At 47.6% G+C, this 19586-nt stretch overlaps 2 protein-coding genes across 2 annotated transcripts; one reads left to right on the forward strand and one right to left on the reverse strand.

The window, feature by feature from the left end:
* Positions 1 to 9673: 9673 nt before the first annotated feature.
* LOC135384342 (uncharacterized) lies at positions 9674 to 10393 on the reverse strand. The gene has a single exon (XM_064613548.1). The coding sequence runs from the start codon at positions 10391 to 10393 to the stop codon at positions 9674 to 9676; it is 720 nt and encodes a 239-aa protein (XP_064469618.1).
* A 4650-nt stretch (positions 10394 to 15043) lies between these two features.
* On the forward strand, positions 15044 to 16303 carry LOC135384343 (uncharacterized). The gene has a single exon (XM_064613549.1). It carries the CDS (start codon positions 15044 to 15046, stop codon positions 16301 to 16303), a length of 1260 nt encoding a protein of 419 aa, XP_064469619.1.
* Positions 16304 to 19586: the final 3283 nt, after the last annotated feature.

A 19586-nucleotide genomic window follows, 5' to 3' on the forward strand; every position in this document is an offset into this window, starting at 1 on the left:
ACAAGCGTCTTTGATTTCCTGAGAGACGTTGGCGTTATTAGCCTTTTGTAGTCGCAGAGTAATGTTTTACACGTATACGCTCATCTTTTATTAGTCATCATGTTTACTCTTAAATAACCATAACATCACCACTGTCTCAATCATACCTCAGTTTGTGGCGCATTATGATCTTTGTTGTCAATGCGCCATTAAACTCCAATCATCATCATCATCATCAATCAACTGGCAGCTACCCTCACTACCCGACCACCCCGTTGGAAAACACAATTTGCCGATTGGGGCTCCTTTAAACAATAAGCCATTCTGTCAGCAGAATCACTCCATGGACTCGGCAACAATGAAGCAAATGACATTATTACAGACATTATTATTGACGCAGCCACTAAATCCATTCCGCAATCTTCAGGTCGTCTTCCTAGACGCTGCAAGCCCTGGTGGACGAGTGATTGTGCGAACACCAGACGGGAGCAGAACCGTGCATGGGGTAAGTTTAGACGATACCCAACCCCAGCAAACTTACTCGCTTTTAAAAGAGCCCGTGCGAAAGCAAGGTGGACACGGCAACAAGCGAAACGGCAATCTTGGGAAAATTTCGTATCCACCCTAAATAGTAGCACTCCATCCAACCCGGCGTCGGGAAATTGGCGCCCCCATCGCCCGGCAGCAGCCGCAGTAGCCCCCTCCTGCACTCACGGTTGGGTCGCCGCAGGAGGGAGACCCCCACGTATAGCTGTGCGTGGCTTTCCCGTGTCTGGGGAAAGGGGGATCCTGGCGGTTGAGTGGACCCGGAGGTTGTTTTGGACTCTTCGGGGCCCCTCCGGGAAAGCAACACACCGCTTTGGCCCCTGCTTCCCATAGTCGGGTGGTCCTGGAAGACCCGGCCAGGATTATTCAGCCAGTCGCCACCCCCCTTTTCATTACTTTCTCTTCCTTGGTCTCCTTCTTTCTCTCCTTTTCCCCTTTCACCTTCTTTGGCGGCAAGGGTCAACCTTGGGCAGTCTTTCACTCTCCAGAAGCTGCACTAGGGTATAGTGCAGAGGCAAGTGTTGGCGTGTGGGGCACGTTCCCTCGTTGGGCTCGATGGTGGGCGACACACCTGCTGCACCGAACCACATCTTTCTTTGTATGGATACTTCACGTTCAAAAAAACATGATCAGCGCCATAAGCGGCGCTGCACCGAAGCACCAGTAAACTCATTCAACCTATCTCCAGAACCATGGTTTCCGAAATTCCTGGTACTCCATTCTGAAGACGAGGCAAAACCACTCTCTAAGATGTCACCGTTTGTCATTGCCAGGGAAATAGAAAAATCAATTGGAAAGACCTACACTGCAAAAAAACTGTCATCTGGGGACCTTCAAATCGAGGTTCAAACCAGGGAGCAAAGCTCGGCCCTCCAAGCTGTCAGGAAAGTTCGGGACATACCGGTGTCCATTGCAAAACACAGAAACCTCAACATTGTCAGGGGCGTGATCTCGGAAATTGAGCTTCTCGAGTGCACCGACTCTGAGATTGAGGAAGGCTTGCGGGAAGAGGGTGTCGTGGCAGCAAAGCGAATAGTGATGCGTCGGGACGGTAAAGAAATCTCAACAAAGCACATTGTCTTATCATTTGAACTACACAAGCTTCCTACAACCATCAAGGCTGGTTACCTCAACTGCCACGTGCGACCCTATGTCCCTAATCCGCGGCGTTGTTTCAAGTGTCAACGCTTCGGGCACGGGTCTCAGGTCTGCCGTGGACAGGAAACATGTCCCAAATGCTCTGGTACAGATCACCCAGCAGAATCCTGCCGAAATCAAGTGCGGTGTGCAAATTGTAAAGGGGACCATCCTGTCTACTCCAGGTCATGTCCCCGATGGAAAGATGAAAAAGAAATCCTTAAAATCAAGGTAGAGCAAAATGTCTCGTACAAAGACGCAAAGGCGCAAGCAGAGTTCAGGAAAAAGGGCACTTTCTCCGAAGTGGTGCGCAGGGGAGTGGCACCACAGAGGAGGTCTGTGGAGACCCAAACTGCTGGGCCTCCACCCTACACTCCCCCCCAGAGGGATGGAGATACGGAAGTATCTCTTTCTCCTTCTGTTTCCATTACTTCCCCCATGCCTGCAGCGGCCTCAGCTGAGGTTGCTTGCACGGCATCCGTCTGGGATGGATTGCTCAAAGATCCATCCCAGATACCTGTTGTTAACATGGAGCTCGACGACGAAGACCGTGCTTCACAGAAGTCGTCTTCGAGTCTCCCAGGCACTTTCTCGCAATCAAAAGAGAAACGCGAAAGATCAAGTGGTAGAGGCAGAGGCAACAGACCCACGGACCAGCAAAAACAGCCCCCACCAAGGGTGCTGCCTCCTTAAATGCACATAATGGTCAAAGTCTCTTTGTTTTTCTTAACCACAATCCTTTTCATGGGACAGGTCCTTCTACAATGGAACTGTCGAGGCCTCTTCACCAACATAGATGACATACATGACCTTCTTGAAAAGTATAAAGCTGTCTGTTTCTGTTTGCAAGAGACATACTTGAACAAGCAAAGTATTAACCCATTTCAAAGATATAATGTTTTTCGAAAGGACCGTACGGACACCTCACGTTCATCTGGAGGTGTGGCTCTGATCACTCCGCAGTCCATTCCTTCCAATTCCGTTCCAGTTGTTACAGACCTTGAGGCTGTAGCTGTACAAATATGTCTCGACAGGGTCATTACAGTGTGTTCATTGTACCTGCCCCCTTCAGGAGTAATCCACCAAAGAGACTTTGAGCATCTTTGCGACCAGCTGCCTCAACCTTTCCTTATTCTTGGGGACCTGAATGCTCACAACCCCCTGTGGGGCAGCAGAAGGTTAGACGTCAGAGGGAAAATGTTGGAAAGGGTTTTGATGTCTAGGTCAATTTGCTTGCTCAACACAGGGCAAGCTACTTACGTCAATGCAGCGACACAAAGCTTTTCTTCTTTAGATATCTCGCTGTGCAGTCCCTCCCTGTTTAACTGTTTAGACTGGGCAGTTGAACACAATCCTCGAGGGAGTGACCACTTTCCTGTCATCGTGAAATTGTGTGGTGCTACAAATACACTCACAACACGACCACCCCGATGGAAACTAGCACAGGCTGACTGGAGTTTGTTCCAAAGGGAAGCCAACCTCCAGTCCTCTTCTTTTCAACACATGTCAGTCGAAGAGGCAAACACTTTAGTTACAAGCACAATCATAGATGCCGCAAAACAATCTATTCCACAGACATTGGGTCGGCTCCCCAAGCGTCCGAAACCTTGGTGGACTGATGATTGCGCAAAGACTAGAAAGGAACAGAATCGTGCCTGGGGTACCTTTCGTAGATACCCCACATCACAGAATCTTCTTGCCTTCAAAAAAGCACGTGCCAAAGCAAGGTGGACACGAAAGCAAGCAAAAAGGTCTTCTTGGCACAACTTTGTTTCTTCTTTAACACATGGAACCCCATCAAAGGAAGTATGGGATAGGCTTCGGAAAATTAAAGGAGACTACCAGAGTTTTTCCATTCCCCTCCTTCAAGTCAATGGTGTTCCATGTCAGAGTTTAGACGAACAGGCGGACCTCCTAGGTGAACATTTCCAAAATGTTTCCAGTTCTGCACATTACAGCAAAACGTTCCTGTCTGTAAAGAACCGTGCAGAAAAGCAAGTTATTTCAACTGTGGGTGGTGAAAATTATCCATACAACCAGCCGTTCACTATGGTAGAGCTCCAGCGAGCAATGTCCTCAGTGAAGGTCAGTGCTCCTGGTCCAGACAGGGTCACCTATTCCATGATCACCCACTTATCAGAGGAATCCAAAGGGTGTCTTCTAAACTTCTTCAACAAGGTCTGGGATAAGGGGCAGATGCCAACAGCATGGAAGGTAGCAACTGTAATTCCACTTCTCAAACCTGGCAAAGAAGCGTCAAATCCCACCAGCTACAGGCCCATTGCCCTCACCAGCTGTTTGGGAAAAACATTCGAAAGAATGGTGAACAACCGACTAGTGTATTATCTTGAATGCAATAACTGTCTTGATAAGTACCAATGTGGATTCCGAGCTGCACGTTCAACGACAGACCATCTTGTTCGTTTGGAGACCACAATCCGAGAAGCGTTTGTCAGGCGGAGTCACTGTGCCTCTGTATTCTTCGATTTAGAAAAGGCATATGATACCGCTTGGAGGTATGGGATCATCCAGGATCTATACCTTTTAGGGATACGAGGCCGGCTTTTACGTTGTATCATTAACTTTCTCCAAGATCGAACTTTCAGGGTCCAACTGGGCAGCACTCTATCACAACCATTTCTTCAGGAGAATGGAGTTCCTCAGGGCTCCGTGCTCAGTGTGACATTATTCATTGTGAAAATGAACTCCATAGCCACTGCAATTCCTCCGTCTATATCGTATTCGTTGTACGTTGATGACATTCAAATTTCATACTCCTCTGCAAATTTGGCAACTTGTGAGAGGCAACTACAACTGGCGATAAACAGACTGGTTAAATGGGCAGACCAGAACGGATTCAAGTTCTCCTCAGAAAAGACTATCAGTGTTCTGTTCACGAGAAAAAAGGGACTATTTCCGAACCCTACACTTTACATGAATGGTGAGAACATTGCTGTCCGAGAAGAACACAAATTTCTGGGAGTGGTATTTGATAGAAAGCTTACGTTTTTGCCGCACATCAAGCAACTAAAAGCAAAATGCATAAAGTCTTTAAGTCTCATGAAAGTTATCGCTCACAAGTCTTGGGGAGCAGACAGAACAACCCTCCACAAAATATATGCATCAGTAATTCGGTCGAAGATGGACTATGGTTGTATTGTTTACAGTTCTGCTCGTACATCAGTCCTCAGGTTAATTGACCCAGTACACCATCAGGGCCTCCGGTTAGCACTTGGAGCTTTCCGCACCTCACCAGTGGAAAGTTTGTACGTCGAGTCTAATGAGTGGTCTCTGGACAGACGACGGTCTTACCTTACTATTCTTTATAGTCTTAAAGTCAAAAGCCATTGTCAGAATCCCGCCATGCTTTGTGTCCAAGGCACACGGCTTCAGCGACTATTTGTAAACAGACCATTAGTGGTACGGCCTTTTAGCATGCGAGCCCTGCAGTATCAAGAGTTTTATAACTTTTTCTATCAGGACTCCTGGATCCTAGAACAGGGTGACGAATGTGCTCCTTGGCAATCACAGCCACAGTTCAACTACTCCTTAACTAAGTACAATAAAAATGATACGTCGCCCCTAGCCCTTCAGCAAGAGTTCTTCGAAGTAAAACATTCCTTTGGTGACCACACTGAAATATACACAGATGGGTCACGGACTGCTGACAGCGTTTCCTGCGCCATGGTATCTGCAGCGGTGACGCGGTCACACCGTTTAAATCCAGCAGCATCCATTTTTACTGCTGAAGTATATGCACTCATCTTGGCGCTTAATTTCATATTGCAAACGCATGTTAAATCTGGAGTAATTTACACAGACTCTCTTAGCTCTCTGCATGCTCTGAGTAGTCTGCAGCGGGCTAAGAACCTTTTAGTCCATAGAGCACGTTCTTTGGCCAGTAGGATAATAAACAGAGGTTATAACTTAACATTTTGCTGGGTGCCCAGTCACGTTGGTATCCCAGGAAATGAACTTGCAGACCGAGCCGCAGCAACAGCTCTTTCATCAGAAATTAGCCCATTCGACATCCCTTTCCATGACTTCAGACGTACATTAAAGAAGGCCATTAACGCGAAATGGCAGCAGTTTTGGGATGAACAAGCTCTGAACAAGCTTCATCTCATAAAACCACACGTAGGGCATAAAGTACATACAATTCAACAACGTCTCCAGGAGGTGCTGAGACACAGGCTCAGAATTGGGCACACATATTTATCGCACAGCCACCTACTTCGAGGAGAGGAGCCACCGTGGTGCACCAATTGTAACGAGCAACTCTCCATCCTTCACATTCTCATCACATGCCCACAACACGAACCTTATCGCCAGCGCTACTTCACTGAATGCTACAAGCATTTTACACCTCTTCACCCAGCACTCTTGTTGGGTGATGAGCCTGTCATTTCGTTTGATAATGTCGAGAACTTTTTTAGGGACATAGGCCTGCTTGGGAGCCTATAACTTTTTAGTTACTTTCTGCAAGAAAACTTTACAGACACTTCTTTTAATTACATCAGTATATTTTTAGGTTGAATTTCATTCACTTTATTCTTATAACTTAATTCATCTGTGTTCATAACCAGGTTTGGCGCATTTTGACCTTTGTAGTCGCTGCGCCAGAAAAATCCTAATCATCATCAGCACTCCATCCAAGTTTGTATGGGACAGACTGAAAAAAATCAGAGGCGACTACAGGAGCTTCTCTGTTCCACTTCTGCAAATAAATGGAAGCACGTGTCAGAGCATCGAAGACCAGGCTGACGCCTTAGGTGAACATTTCCAAAACATTTCCTCTTCTACTCATTACACACGGGAGTTCTTGAAGATCAAGGATTCTGCCGATAAGTGCACCCTGTCATGTGGTACTGGCGACAACTACGCTTACAATAGGCCTTTTACCATAACAGAACTTTTAAGAGCACTGAGCGTTTCAAAACAGACAGCTCCAGGGCCAGATCGCATCACGTACTCTATGCTGCAGCATTTAACACCTTCATCGCTAGAAACCCTTCTATGCTTCTTTAACTCTCTCTGGAATGAGGGCTGCCTCCCGTCCCGCTGGAAGGAGGCGATCATCATTCCACTGCTAAAACCAGGGAAAAGTCCTTCCAATCCAAGCAGTTACAGGCCTATTGCCCTTACCAGTTGCTTAGGAAAAACTTTTGAACGTATGGTGAACTGCAGGCTTATGTACTACCTTGAAGAAAATGAATGCCTAGACCGATATCAGTGTGGCTTTAGAACTGCATGCTCAACAACAGACCAGCTATTACGTTTGGAGACTGTTATTAGGGAGGCCTTTGTCAGACGGCAGCATTGTGTATCCATCTTTTTCGACCTCGAAAAGGCGTACGATACCGCCTGGCGGTATGGCATCCTTCGTGACCTACACTCTTTTGGGATACGTGGTCGGCTCTTCCGTTGCGTTGCAAACTTTCTTCAGGGGAGAACATTTAGGGTGCAGCTGGGAACTGTACAGTCCCGCCTGTTCACACAAGAGAATGGAGTCCCGCAGGGGTCTGTTCTAAGCGTAACACTCTTTACTGTAAAGATGAACTCTGTCGTCCATGCAATTCCACCGTCTGTCACATACTCCTTATATGTGGATGACATTCAAATATCCTGTTCTTCCACAAGCGTTTCTAGGTGTGAGAGACAGCTCCAGCTCACCATAAACAAACTTTCAGACTGGTCCACCAAAAACGGTTTCAAGTTTTCTCCTGAGAAAACTGTTTGTGTCCCATTCTCAAGAGTGAGGGGTGTGTTTCCTGAGCCCACACTCAAAATGAATGGCCAGGATATTACTGTCATGCATGAACACAAATTCCTTGGTGTCATCTTTGACCAAAAGCTCAATTTCGTGTCTCACATAAAAAATCTCAGAGTCAAGTCAATGAAGGCCTTAAATATACTCAAGATCTTGTCGCACAGGTCTTGGGGTGCAGACCGCGAAGTCCTGCGTCGTATTTATATTTCCGTCATTCGCTCAAAGCTTGACTACGGGTCTTTGGTTTATGGCTCTGCACGGAGGTCTGCCCTGGCGATTTTAGACCCAGTTCACCACCAGGGTCTCCGTCTGGTGTTAGGAGCTTTTCGAACATCACCAGTTGAAAGCTTGTATGCAGAGTGCAATGAATGGTCGCTGGAAAAACGGAGATTTTATCTTGCCTTTACATATGCAATGAAGGTGAGATCTTACCCGCAGCACCCTGCCCTAGCCTGTGCCACAGAAACCCGTTTCCAGCAGCTGTTTTTGAACAGACCTTCTGTCATTCCTCCTTTTAATATGCGACTGTCCCTGGAAATGGAAGCTTACGGCTTCCCTGACCAGGGCAGGGTGACTCTAGTAGCAAGTGGTGGGAGGCTTCCCCCATGGCAACCACCACCAACACACAACACATCGTTATTAAAATATAAAAAGCAAGAAACTTCTACAGTTGTGCTCCAGCAGGAGTTCTTATCATTAAAGGACAGTTTTGGAGACCATGTCGCCCTTTACACGGATGGCTCTAAAGCGGGCTCAAAGGTTTCCTGTGCAATGGTCACAGGCACGTCTGTTGTGTCTCGCCGTCTGCCAAACACTTTTTCCATTTTCAGTGCAGAGGTATATGCTGTGATCCTTGCTTTTAATCATGTGTTACACTCTCACATTGATACGTCAGTTGTGTACATTGATTCCCTGAGCTGTCTACAAGCTATATGTAGCTTACGGAAACAAAAGAACCCGTTTGTGCAACAGGCCCAGCATTTATTCAGCCGAATTACAAACAAAGGTTTCTCTCTAACACTCTGCTGGGTGCCAAGTCACGTAGGTATACGTGGCAACGAGCAAGCCGACAAGGCCGCTGTCGAGGCACTGTCCGGCGACCTCGCATTTACAGAAGTGGCAGCTGAAGACTTGCGCTCAGTCATACAAAAGACGATTAATGAGAAATGGCAAAAACAATGGAACACACAGAACACTAATAAACTTCATCTAATCAAACATGACATAGGCAAGCCCACACATGCTTTCAGTAACCGGCTTCACGAAATTCTGTCAGCTCGGTTGCGTATTGGCCACACCTACCTGACACACGGATTCCTTTTACGGGAGGAGGATCCACCCCAGTGTGTGCCTTGCAGGGAACCGCTTTCTGTTCTGCATATTCTGGTAATGTGCCCACTGCACGAAGCTCACCGTCGCCGCCACTTTCCCGTCTTTTATAAATATAACATTCCCTTCCATCCCGCACTTTTGCTGGGTGATGAGCCCCTGGTTACTTTTAATTGTGTATACAATTTTTTAAACGATGTCGGTTGCATCAAATACCTTTAAACTACATTTTAATTGAATTATTTCCCTTTTTAAATAGATAACATTTTATCATTGTCTTGGCGCATAATAGCCGTAGTTGCTCATGCGCCAGAAAAACCTTAATCACTCACTCACCCAGGTGCAGTGTTCTTTCTTGCCTGTAAGGCTCTCTGAAGTTCATGTGCGTTGAAGGGTACATTGTAAGGTGCTGTATCTTGTTTAGGTTGTTTAATGATGCGTTTTTCAGCAGCAGTTTTGTGTGACAGGAAACGCTGGCTGTAATGCGAGGAGCTAGACACGTGTTCAAAGCGTTTAGACACGTTTATTGTATGAGCAGCTATGAGCTTTACTCATAGGGGTGATCTATGAGCAGCTATGACCTTTGTTGTAACGTTGCCGCCAGCAAGAAAGGGCTGGATGTGGCGCCGGAGGGGACCCTGGTCATGCGCCACTCCTCAGTTTGCGGGCTCTCATGGGCGGCGACGTCCTGCACCCATAGGAAGCGGAGGAGATCTCTATCATCTGCTCGAATACTGAATTGTAGATACGCCTTTCTTATATCTGCCGTGAGGACGACGGTGCTGCAGCGAAACACCAGTAATAGATGTATGAGGTCGGCGTTCAGCTTGGGTCCTTTCATGAGGAGACCGTTTAGAGACGGTTGGCCGGGGCAGTGAGACGAGGAATCGAAGACGACGCGGAGCTTTGTCGTTACGGAAAGGCACGTCGAAGGCACCGCGTGATGACGCGTTCAAGGATAACAGCGTAGTGCTCCTTGGGGACGTCCAACGCCGCCAACGCAGACGTGCGAAATGAGACCTCGCCAAGCACATGCCTTAACTGGAATACCTGTTCAGAACAAGTCACCGGACGAAGAGCTAGTAGCCCATCGATGTGCTCGGACGTCAATAAACCTGGCCGGCCGTACCTGAGCTTGAGGGCCGCGATGGCGGTGGGGTAATTATCCCCATTGATGCGTATGCCTTCGATAGTGCGCTTCGCGCCGTCGACGAGGGAGGACGCTAGATATTTGAACTTCTCGACAGTGGCCAGCGCCTGGTTGGAATGAATTGACACGTCGAAATGCTCCCAAAACTGTTGCCGTTCCTGAAGTTTGCTGGAGAACTTTGGGATCTGGAGTTTCGGAAGTGCGACAGACTTCGAGGCTTCAGAGCGCTGCTGGACAACGGGCGCCGAACTCGGGATGCGTCGCAGCGACCGACGTGCTCGTGCGATGGCCTCTTCGAGGTTCTGTTCGTATTCCAACGCGACGCTGAGTTCTGCGTCCAACTCGTCTTCTGGGGTTGCCTCTAAGATGGAGCGATCAAGGTCGTATAGAGCTTGTCGTTTCGTGATGAGATATTCGAGAACAACTTCCATGTCTTCGCCCGATGGATTGGGCTGAGCCAACAGGTCGGTCAGGCGAACCATGGTCCTTGTTAAGAAACCACGGGTTCCACCTCGGGTTCGTTTAAGGCGTTCCATGGCTGGCTGCTGGAGCTTTCGGAGTAATCCGGCTTCGATGTGGAGGGCGGGGGGCTCACGGGTTTCGGCACCAAAATGTATTACGTAAATGAGTCAGACAGACCGAAGCTCCAGGTGACCAACCCCAACAAGGTTTAATCCACAAGTGCCCAGAATCCCAACTCGAGCCAGGAGCCGCGCGCTCATCGCAATCTCATGCACCTGGTCGCCCATCGTCCTCTTCTAAGTTATGCAACACGCTTCACTCATAGGGATGACATATGAGCAGCTATGAGCTTTGCTCGTAGGGATTAGGTATCAGCACACCTGTGACCTTTGCTCATAGATGCTCATTGCTCGCAGGGCCCTATAAGCTAATCACCCCCAGCTGGAGCACAATGACCCCAAATGAAATGAGGCAAAACTATGAAGGCGGTTCTTGGCTGGACTAAGGTGACGAAGGCGACGAAGGCTTGGCTGGAGCTCTTCTCAAGTCCCTTAAGAAGTTCGCCAGATGCTTCCTCACTTGCTTGGCCCGTGTCTGTGGTGGCACTACTGCCGAGGGCCTGACCTCCACGTAGCGGTTGCATATGTCATTGGGAACACAGAATGAGCAATATTACATGTCACAAGAATGTTTTTAGAATCCAATGAAGTTACAAGGGCCGTTCAATACGAAACCAGAAAAGTAGTGCTAAAAATCGCAATCAAGGCCGACGCCGTCGTGCCTCGACCGTGCGAGTTCAGTGGCTATGAGCTACCATTTCATGTGTCAGCAAGCCTCGGAGTGCATGGTTAGCTGGAAACTTCATTAACTAACTGAAATTAATTCTCTAACTTTTTAATTACAATTATTTCAGCAAAGGTGTCAATGTGTCAATGGTGAAGTTGTAGATCATGACACGAGACAACGAATGTCGTATGTTCAGACTTTCTGACATTTACAAACCGTTATTTTTGGGTGCAAAAATGCAGTCTGAAAAAAGTATCTTGTCACCTGGCTTCGTCCCACGACAAGCGAGCCTGCCATTCATGAAACAACACAAATAGGAAAGGGTACCTTATCTGTTGACAGAGCAGCCGGCCTACGGTATCCATGTACAAAGTAGAGGAAAGACAGCGCTGCTGACAGGCTCGCTTGTTGTGTAGCGAATGCCATATCATGCGGTACTTTCAGAACTCCACGCGTATTTCTTCAAACCCGACAGAAAAAAAGGCCTTGTAAATGTTAGAGTTGGAAGTAGTGGCATTCACTGTCTCATGTCATCATGTACAATAGCTGTATTGACAGCTGGGTGATTCCATTTCAATTCAGGCAAGGCGGTCCGGCGACCACCGCCGATTTTTTCTGAAAAAATATATATTGTAGCCCAGCGCCCGGCAGGAATGAAATGACAAATATTTTGGCTCTAAGTGTTTGCACTCGCGAGTAAAAAATTCGCAAAGAAAATGACCCGGGAAAAGAGTTTTCAGATGAAGTGTTTTTGAGATTTTATAACTCGCCAAAGGAAGCGTGCAAAGCATTGAAATTTTTTGTGGATTACGACAGGTGTGCGACCTCTCGGAAGGCGTAAACAAAACAAGAAAATATTTTTTAGATTTTTAGACAAAAATGGCCAAACTTGCTCTTTAAGGCAGAATTTACTCACCTTCCTCGCTGCGCCGTGCCCATCGTATACAAGTTAGAGATATATGCCGCATACCACTGCGTAGAGCAAAGCTTGGGCTACAATTTGGTACCAAATTTGCAGCTCTGAACAAAGTTGCTGTTCCGTACGGGGCCGTCAAATAGGGGTCACTCTCGAAAAAAAGCGATATTTGGGTGCTTATATCTCAAAAACCCCAGTCTCGATTTTCTTCAAACTTAGCACATGTCTAGAACGATATATATTCTCCTCCTACACCGGAAATGAAGGTTTTTTTCCTAGCACAACGAAAACTACAACGCGTCAAAGTTGGAGACCCGGACAGCTATCTTCCTTGCAGACTATCGCAGCGCTCCTGACCTTCGTTGCCCAGCAAACACTTTTCCTTTTATTCTCCTTCCTCTTCACTTTTTTTGCAACATTCTCTTGGTTCCGCACAGCTTATTTTGACAACTTTCCTCCAACCTTCTCACGCGAAAGTTAATATGCGTCGGCAACTACTTTGTTGTCCCAGCGAACCGACCACCCATGGTCGGAGCCGACGAACATTGCCTGCCACTAACAAGATTAGCGTTGTCATCATTTCCGGCTTTGGACGTTCACACTAAAGGCTGAGACGAAAAAGTGGGTGTGTGCTGGGTCTTGGTAGATCTGATTGCTACCAAGGCTAGGTGTAGGATGCTCCCAAGGTCTTGTTCCAGGGCGCCGGGCGTCAGAGACTCTCGTTTACTTTACTTTCGCTGTTTCACACTCCTCTGCTTTCACCCTTGCCCACTCTACACACACGTCACAGTGGTTCTGCAATCATTATTCACTGAGTTTACAAATTTCGTATCCCCAGCGTTGTTTTTGCTTCATGCTGTGTCTGAGCCATGAGCGCGAAGTACAGTAAGGACCTTCGCCTTCAACGGACACCATAAATTCCGCGACCACAATGGTCTCTAAACTGAGTACTAGAATTGAAAAGACGAAGCTTCTTCACTTGGACAGCTCGAAGCTAGAGGTGTTCCGCGGCGCGTAGGAGGAGGAGTGGGCCACACTGCGACCAGTACCTGGAATCCAATCTTCCCACCTGTGGTCAAAGGAAGTGAACGCGAGTGGTCAAGCCGTTTCGAAGATGTCAAGAACTGCTTGATAGTATAGACCGTACTAAGCCTGTACTGTACTGTAAGCATTACGAGGCTCTACTGTGTGCTGTACGAGCTACAAGGGAAATTCCCATCGCCTGCTTTTTTGTTTTTCGCCTTCGGCGCCATGGAGAATCAACGGTGCTCTTATCAGCAAAGCCACAGTCAGTGTAAATAAATACAGTGAATGATTCACGTAAACTGCTTGAATTAACTCGTTAAATAAACACCACTTGGCGACTGTTTTCTCTTGCACGCACGTAAGGCTCACGAGCTTATTCAATCCTCTCTTTCATCACATTTTACGACACTTGTTGAGTAGTGCTGAGAGGTAGTGCAGCAACCGTTTTCGTGTCCTTCTACGGTTTTTATACTGCTCACCGTTACATTACTGCAAGAAGAGGGCAGAAAACAGGCAAACGCATGCATTTCTTGACTTTTTCTTGCCTGTACTTGTTCCGTCTTTTTCATACGTTGTGCCTCAGTGTTAGAAAACATTGTACAAAGGAGGGGTACGCTAACGTACAGAGCACACGTTCACCCTTCACAGCATCCGTACACCGCAAACAGGCATAAAGTCTGCTTGCGGCATACCGAGAATCATGATTCCATGGTAAACTGATATTGGCGTTATCTGTCCGGGTCTCCAACTTTGACGCGTTGTAGTTTTCGTTGTGCTAGGAAAAAAACCCTCCATTTGTCGTTTACGAGGAGAATATATATCCTTCTAGTGCTAAGTTTGAAGAAAATCGAGACTGGGGTTTTTGAGATACAAGCGCCCAAATATCGCTTTTTTTCGAGAGTGACCCCTATTTGACGGCCCCGTTCGGAAAAGTAACGTAGTTCAGAGCTGCAAATTTGGTACCAAATTGTAGCCCAAGCTTTGCTCTATGCAGTGGTATGCGGCATGTCTCTCTATCTTGTATAGAATGGGCACGGCGCGGCGAGGAAGGTGAGTAAATTCTGATTTAAAGAGCAAGTTTGGCCATTTTTGACTAAAAATCTAAAAAATATTTTCTTGTTTTGTTTACGCCTTCCGAGCGGTCGCACACCTGCCGTAATCCACAAAAAATTTCAATGCTTTGCACGCTTCCTTTGGCGAGCTATAAAATCCCAAAAACGCTTCATCTGAAAACTCTTTTCCCGGGTCATTTTCTTTCCGAATTTTTTACTCGCGAGTGCAAACACTTAGAGCCAAAATATTTTTCATTTCATTCCTGCCGGGCGTTGGGCTACAACATATATTTTTTCAGAAAAAATCGGCGGCGGTCGCCGGACCGCCTTGCCTGAGTTGAAACGGAATCACCCAGCTTTGCTTTAATCATCGCAATTAAAAAGTTACAAAATTAAATTCAAACTGTAAAATGAAAAATACACAGAAACGGTCCATGCTACTTGTGCCCCGGCGTCGGGAACTTGCCGCCCCCATCGCCCGGCAGCAGCCGCAGTAGCCCCCTCCTGCACTCACGGTTGGGTCACCGCAGGAGGGAGACCCCACGCATAGCTGTTCGTGTCTGGGGAAAGGCGGATCCTGGCGGTTGAGTGGACCCCGAGGTTGTTTAGGACCCCTTGGGCCCCTCCGGGAAAGCAACACACCGTTTTGGCCCCTGCTTCCCATAGTCGGGTGGTCCTGGAAGGCCCGGCCAGGATTATTCAGCTAGTCGCCATCTCCCCCTTCATTACGTTTTCTTTCTCCACTCCTTCACTATCTTCTTTTTCCTCCCTTCACCTTCTTTGGCGGCAAGTGTCAACCTTGGGCAGTCCTTTCACTCTCCAGAAGCTGCACTAGGGTATAGTGCAGAGGCAGGCATTAGCGTGTGGGACACGTTCCCTTGCTGGGCTCCATGGTGGGCGACGCACCTACTGCACTGAACCACAACATTCCTTTTATGTATTCTTCAAACTCAAAAAAACATGATCGGTACCGAAAGCGGCACCGCACCGATGTACTAGTATCGCAATCACTGGACCTCACACCAGAACCATGGCTTGCAAAGGTCCTGATCATCCACGGAGAAGACGAGTCTAAGCCCCTGAGCAAAGTATCACCATTTGCGATCGCGAAGGAACTGGAAAAAGCCATAGGGAAGTCCTATTCCGCGAAAAAGTTGACTACAGGAGACTTGCAGATCGAAGTCCAGACACGACAGCAAAGCTCGACTCTGCTTTCCCTGAACAGAGTTGCTGATGTACCTGTTACGGTTTCGAGGCATCGTACGCTGAACATAGTGAAGGGCGTGATATCTGAGCATGAACTTCTTGATTGTTCAGATGCTGAGATCGAAGAAGGTCTAAAGGATGAAGGTGTTGTGACAGCGCGGCGAATAACTATGCGTCGAGACGGTAAGGAGATTGCCACTAAGCACATTGTCCTCTCATTTCAATTACATAAGCTTCCCACTACCATTAAAGCAGGGTACATCAACTGTCACGTCCGGCCATATATCCCAAATCCGCGGAGGTGCTTTAAGTGCCAACGTTTTGGCCACGGCTCGCAGGCCTGTCGTGGACAGGCCACCTGTCCGAAATGCGCAGGCACGGATCACGCTGCGGAGACCTGTGAGAAGGATGTCAGATGTGCAAACTGTAAAGGTAACCATCCTGTCTACTCTCGCTCCTGTCCACGGTGGAAGGAAGAGAAAGACATACTGAAGGTCAAAGTGTCACAGAATCTTTCGTACAGAGATGCAAAAGCGCAGGTTGAGTTTTCAAAAAAGGGAACCTTCTCCGAAGTGGTGCGCAGGGGAGTAGCACCACCGAGGAAATCTGTAGAGACCCAGACTTCTGGGTCTCTACCCAATACTCCCCAACAAAAGGGAAATGACACCCAGGTGTCTCTTCCTGTTTCTGGATCTCCTCCGGAGACAGCCACAACTTCTACTGAAGTTGATGGCACTGCCTCCATCTGGGATGGGGCCACACCATGCCAATCCCAGGCCACATTGCAAGACATGGACATGGACGACAACGACTGCTTATCGCAGAAGTCGTCGTCTAGTATCCCAGGCGCACTCTCTCAGGGGAAAGAAGAGAGAGAGAGGACATCTAGCCGAGGTAGGGGCAGCAGACCAAAAAGTCCACAGAAAGTGCTTCCACCAAGATAAACTCCTCCCTAAATAACACTCATGTCCAAACAGTCCACGGGATTCTGTATTAGCGACCACGTGATAAGGATTTTGCTGCTTCTCCCTCCCATCCTTTTTATGGGTGCACAGGTTATAATCCAATGGAATTGTCGAGGTCTTTTTTCAAACTTGGACGACGTTCATGACGTGTTTGAGGAGAACAGCGCAATGTGTTTCTGTTTACAGGAAACGTACCTAACTTCGGAAACTTTAAATCCTTTTCGTAAGTACACTATCTTCCGCAAGGACCGTGCGCACACAGCACGGGCATCTGGTGGTGTGGCTGTTGTCGTACCACTCTCTGTCCCTGCAAGGAACATTCCACTGGTAACAGACCTTGAGGCTGTAGCCATACAAATTTGCCTAGACCAGATCATTAGAGTCTGCTCTTTGTACTTGCCTCCCTCAGCTAGGGTACGTCAGAGGGACTTTGAGCAGCTTTGCGACAAGCTGCCTCAACCATTTATGATTTTGGTTGATCTTAATGCCCACAATTCTTTGTGGAGCAGTGCAAAAACTGACAACCGTGGTAATATGTTGGAAAGAATACTCTTTTCCCGGTCAATTTGTTTGTTAAATAGAGGGTTGCTGACCTACATGAACTCTGCAACCCAGTCACTCTCTGCAATTGACATCTCATTATGCAGCCCCACTCTTTACCCCTTTGTTCACTGGAAAGTCGACCAAAACCCTCGAGGTAGCGATCACTTTCCGGTTATCCTTAAATTCTCTGGTACCAGTAATAAAAGAGCACGGCCACCCCGGTGGAGGCTATCTGAAGCAGACTGGGAGTTATTTACCAAAGAGGCAGAACTTGCACCTTCATCGTTTGATCGTCTCTGTGTGGAGGAGGCCAACAAGGTGATCACAGACAAAATTATTCATGCTGCTACACTATCCATACCACTTACAAAAGGAAATTTCCCCAGGCGTCCTAAACCCTGGTGGACCAGTGAATGTGAGAAAACACGCAGGGAGCAGAACCGAGCGTGGGGACTACGCCAGCTTTTCCGTACCTCTGCTACAGGTTAATGGCACAGTTTGTAAGAGCATAGATGAACAGGCAAATGCTCTTGATGAGCACTTCTCAAACGTTTCGAGCTCATCCCATTGCACACCTGACTTTTTAAGGTTCAAGGAGCATGCGGAAAAACAAATACTCTCAAGCGTATCAGGTGACAGATGTGGCTACAATAAGCCATTTACAAAAACAGAACTTCTTCAAGCCTTGTTTTCTCGTAAAGCCACGGCACCTGGACCAGACAACATCACTTATTCTATGCTCAGCCATCTGTCAGACACCTCCCTTGACAGTCTTCCTGCCCTCTGATGTTTTGACATGCTTGATAGAGTTGTAAAACCTGCAACAAAATAAACAAGAGACGTATAAACAGTTTTGTCTTTCCCTTTTAACAAGAAAGTTATATTTTACCATTTGTGCACTTTTGTATTCTGGGTTGATGAAAAGACTACAGGAACAATAATGCTGCAGATAGATCCAACAATGACCTGTCATCTTGATGACCCAGGCAAAAATTTTTTGAACTGGTACCAGTTGAACTGTGTTATCGAACAGGGACCAGTTCAACCGGCCCCAGATCAACTGGTACCAGTTGGGACAACTGGTCCCTGTTCGATAACACAGTTCACCCAGTCCCAGTTGCAACCGGTCCCATTTGAGACTGGGACCGGTTAGAAACCAGTAGGGCCAACTGGTACCAGTTGAGACTGGAACCGGCCAGAAACCAGTTGGGCCAACTGGTCCCTGTTCGATAACACAGCTCACCCAGTCCCAGTTGAAGTGGTCCAGTTGCAACTGGGACTGGGTGAACTGTGTTATCGAACAGGGACCAGTGCGATCAACTGGTACCAGTTGGCCCAACTGGTTTCTGGCCGGTCCCAGTCTCAACTGGTACCAGTTGGCCCAACTGGTTTCTAACCGGTCGCAGTCTCGACTGGAACTGGTTGCAAACCTCATTGTTGAGCTGGGACTGGTTGAAGTGGCTTCACTTAGAGCGGCCGCTTTGGACAAAGGTTAGCTTGTATGTAACCGGTGCCCCTTTGCAGAATCACTGTTCCCAGCAATAGCAGATCCAAAGAACTGCAATGCAAAATTGCATTTTATTTGTAGTCAAACATTACACATATTCTAATGTACATGTAGCGTAACTATAACATAAATTATAGCAGTAGATGAACTACAGAGTTACATGGAATAGATAATTCTTCATGGTTGATTGGTCCCTTGCTTGACTGCCTTGTGGACATCTTGAATCATTCAACAGAGTATCTGAGATGTTCTTAATAGCACACGATGGATCGATATTTTCCTTTAAGCCCCAGCAGCTTAAGGTTTCTGGAAAGTTGAAAAGGCACAAGTGATTATGCATTTAATTGCAACATGTAATTGTGGTGTGTGCCTGGACAGTCACTCAATTTGAGCAGTCGTGGCCCTGGAAAGGAGGAGGAGGAGGAGTGTCGTTGGGAGGAACCCGAGAGGTCTGCCTGCCTGAATAGGCGGCATGTTTCTCGGGAAGGGAAAGGTGGTGGAGAGGAGGAGAGGAAAGGGTGAAGTGGAAGACCGAGCGGAATCCGCTCGGGGGGAGGATAGCTGCGTCCATGGGCCGACTTCAGGGGAACTGTGCCGGCATACGCCTATTACACATCTGAGGGAAACCCAGGAAAAACCCCAGACGGCACAGCCAGCCCGCGGATTCGAACCGCGGACCTCCAAGTCTCCAAGCGCACGCGTTACCGCTGCGCCACCGGAGCTGGTGCCCTGGAAAGTACGCGAATCTCTCAACATTTCCGTTGTGCAGTAGTTGGACCTTTCAACTAAGAGATTCGCCGGCTTTCGGGGGCAATGAATACTACTCTGCGCACCACGCTAGTTCGACAACATCCGTGGTGCGAAGGATCTAAAACACGAGAGTGAACGAAAAAAAAAACAAAAACATGAATGAAAAAAGCTGCTGGTAACGTTAACATAAACCGGATGTTACTCGTAAAACGGCACACACTTGCAGGTGCCACGAATGTGGCGCAGAACAAAGAGAAGCGGTTGTAGTGGAAGTAATATTTCTAAATGGTGCACAAGAGAAAAGCACTTAAGCATGTAGTACTCACGATATAAAGCAGTCTCCACAGTTGTAGTCGAGCTGTAATCCTATAACACCCACCCGCCCGGCCGCTGGCGCTCATTGTACTGTCGCACTGTCGTAACTTGCAGACAAATCCTTCACATTATAAAAGCAACGCCTAT

This window comes from Ornithodoros turicata, chromosome 2 (assembly GCF_037126465.1).
Source record: "Ornithodoros turicata isolate Travis chromosome 2, ASM3712646v1, whole genome shotgun sequence".
Classification (NCBI taxonomy): domain Eukaryota; kingdom Metazoa; phylum Arthropoda; class Arachnida; order Ixodida; family Argasidae; genus Ornithodoros; species Ornithodoros turicata.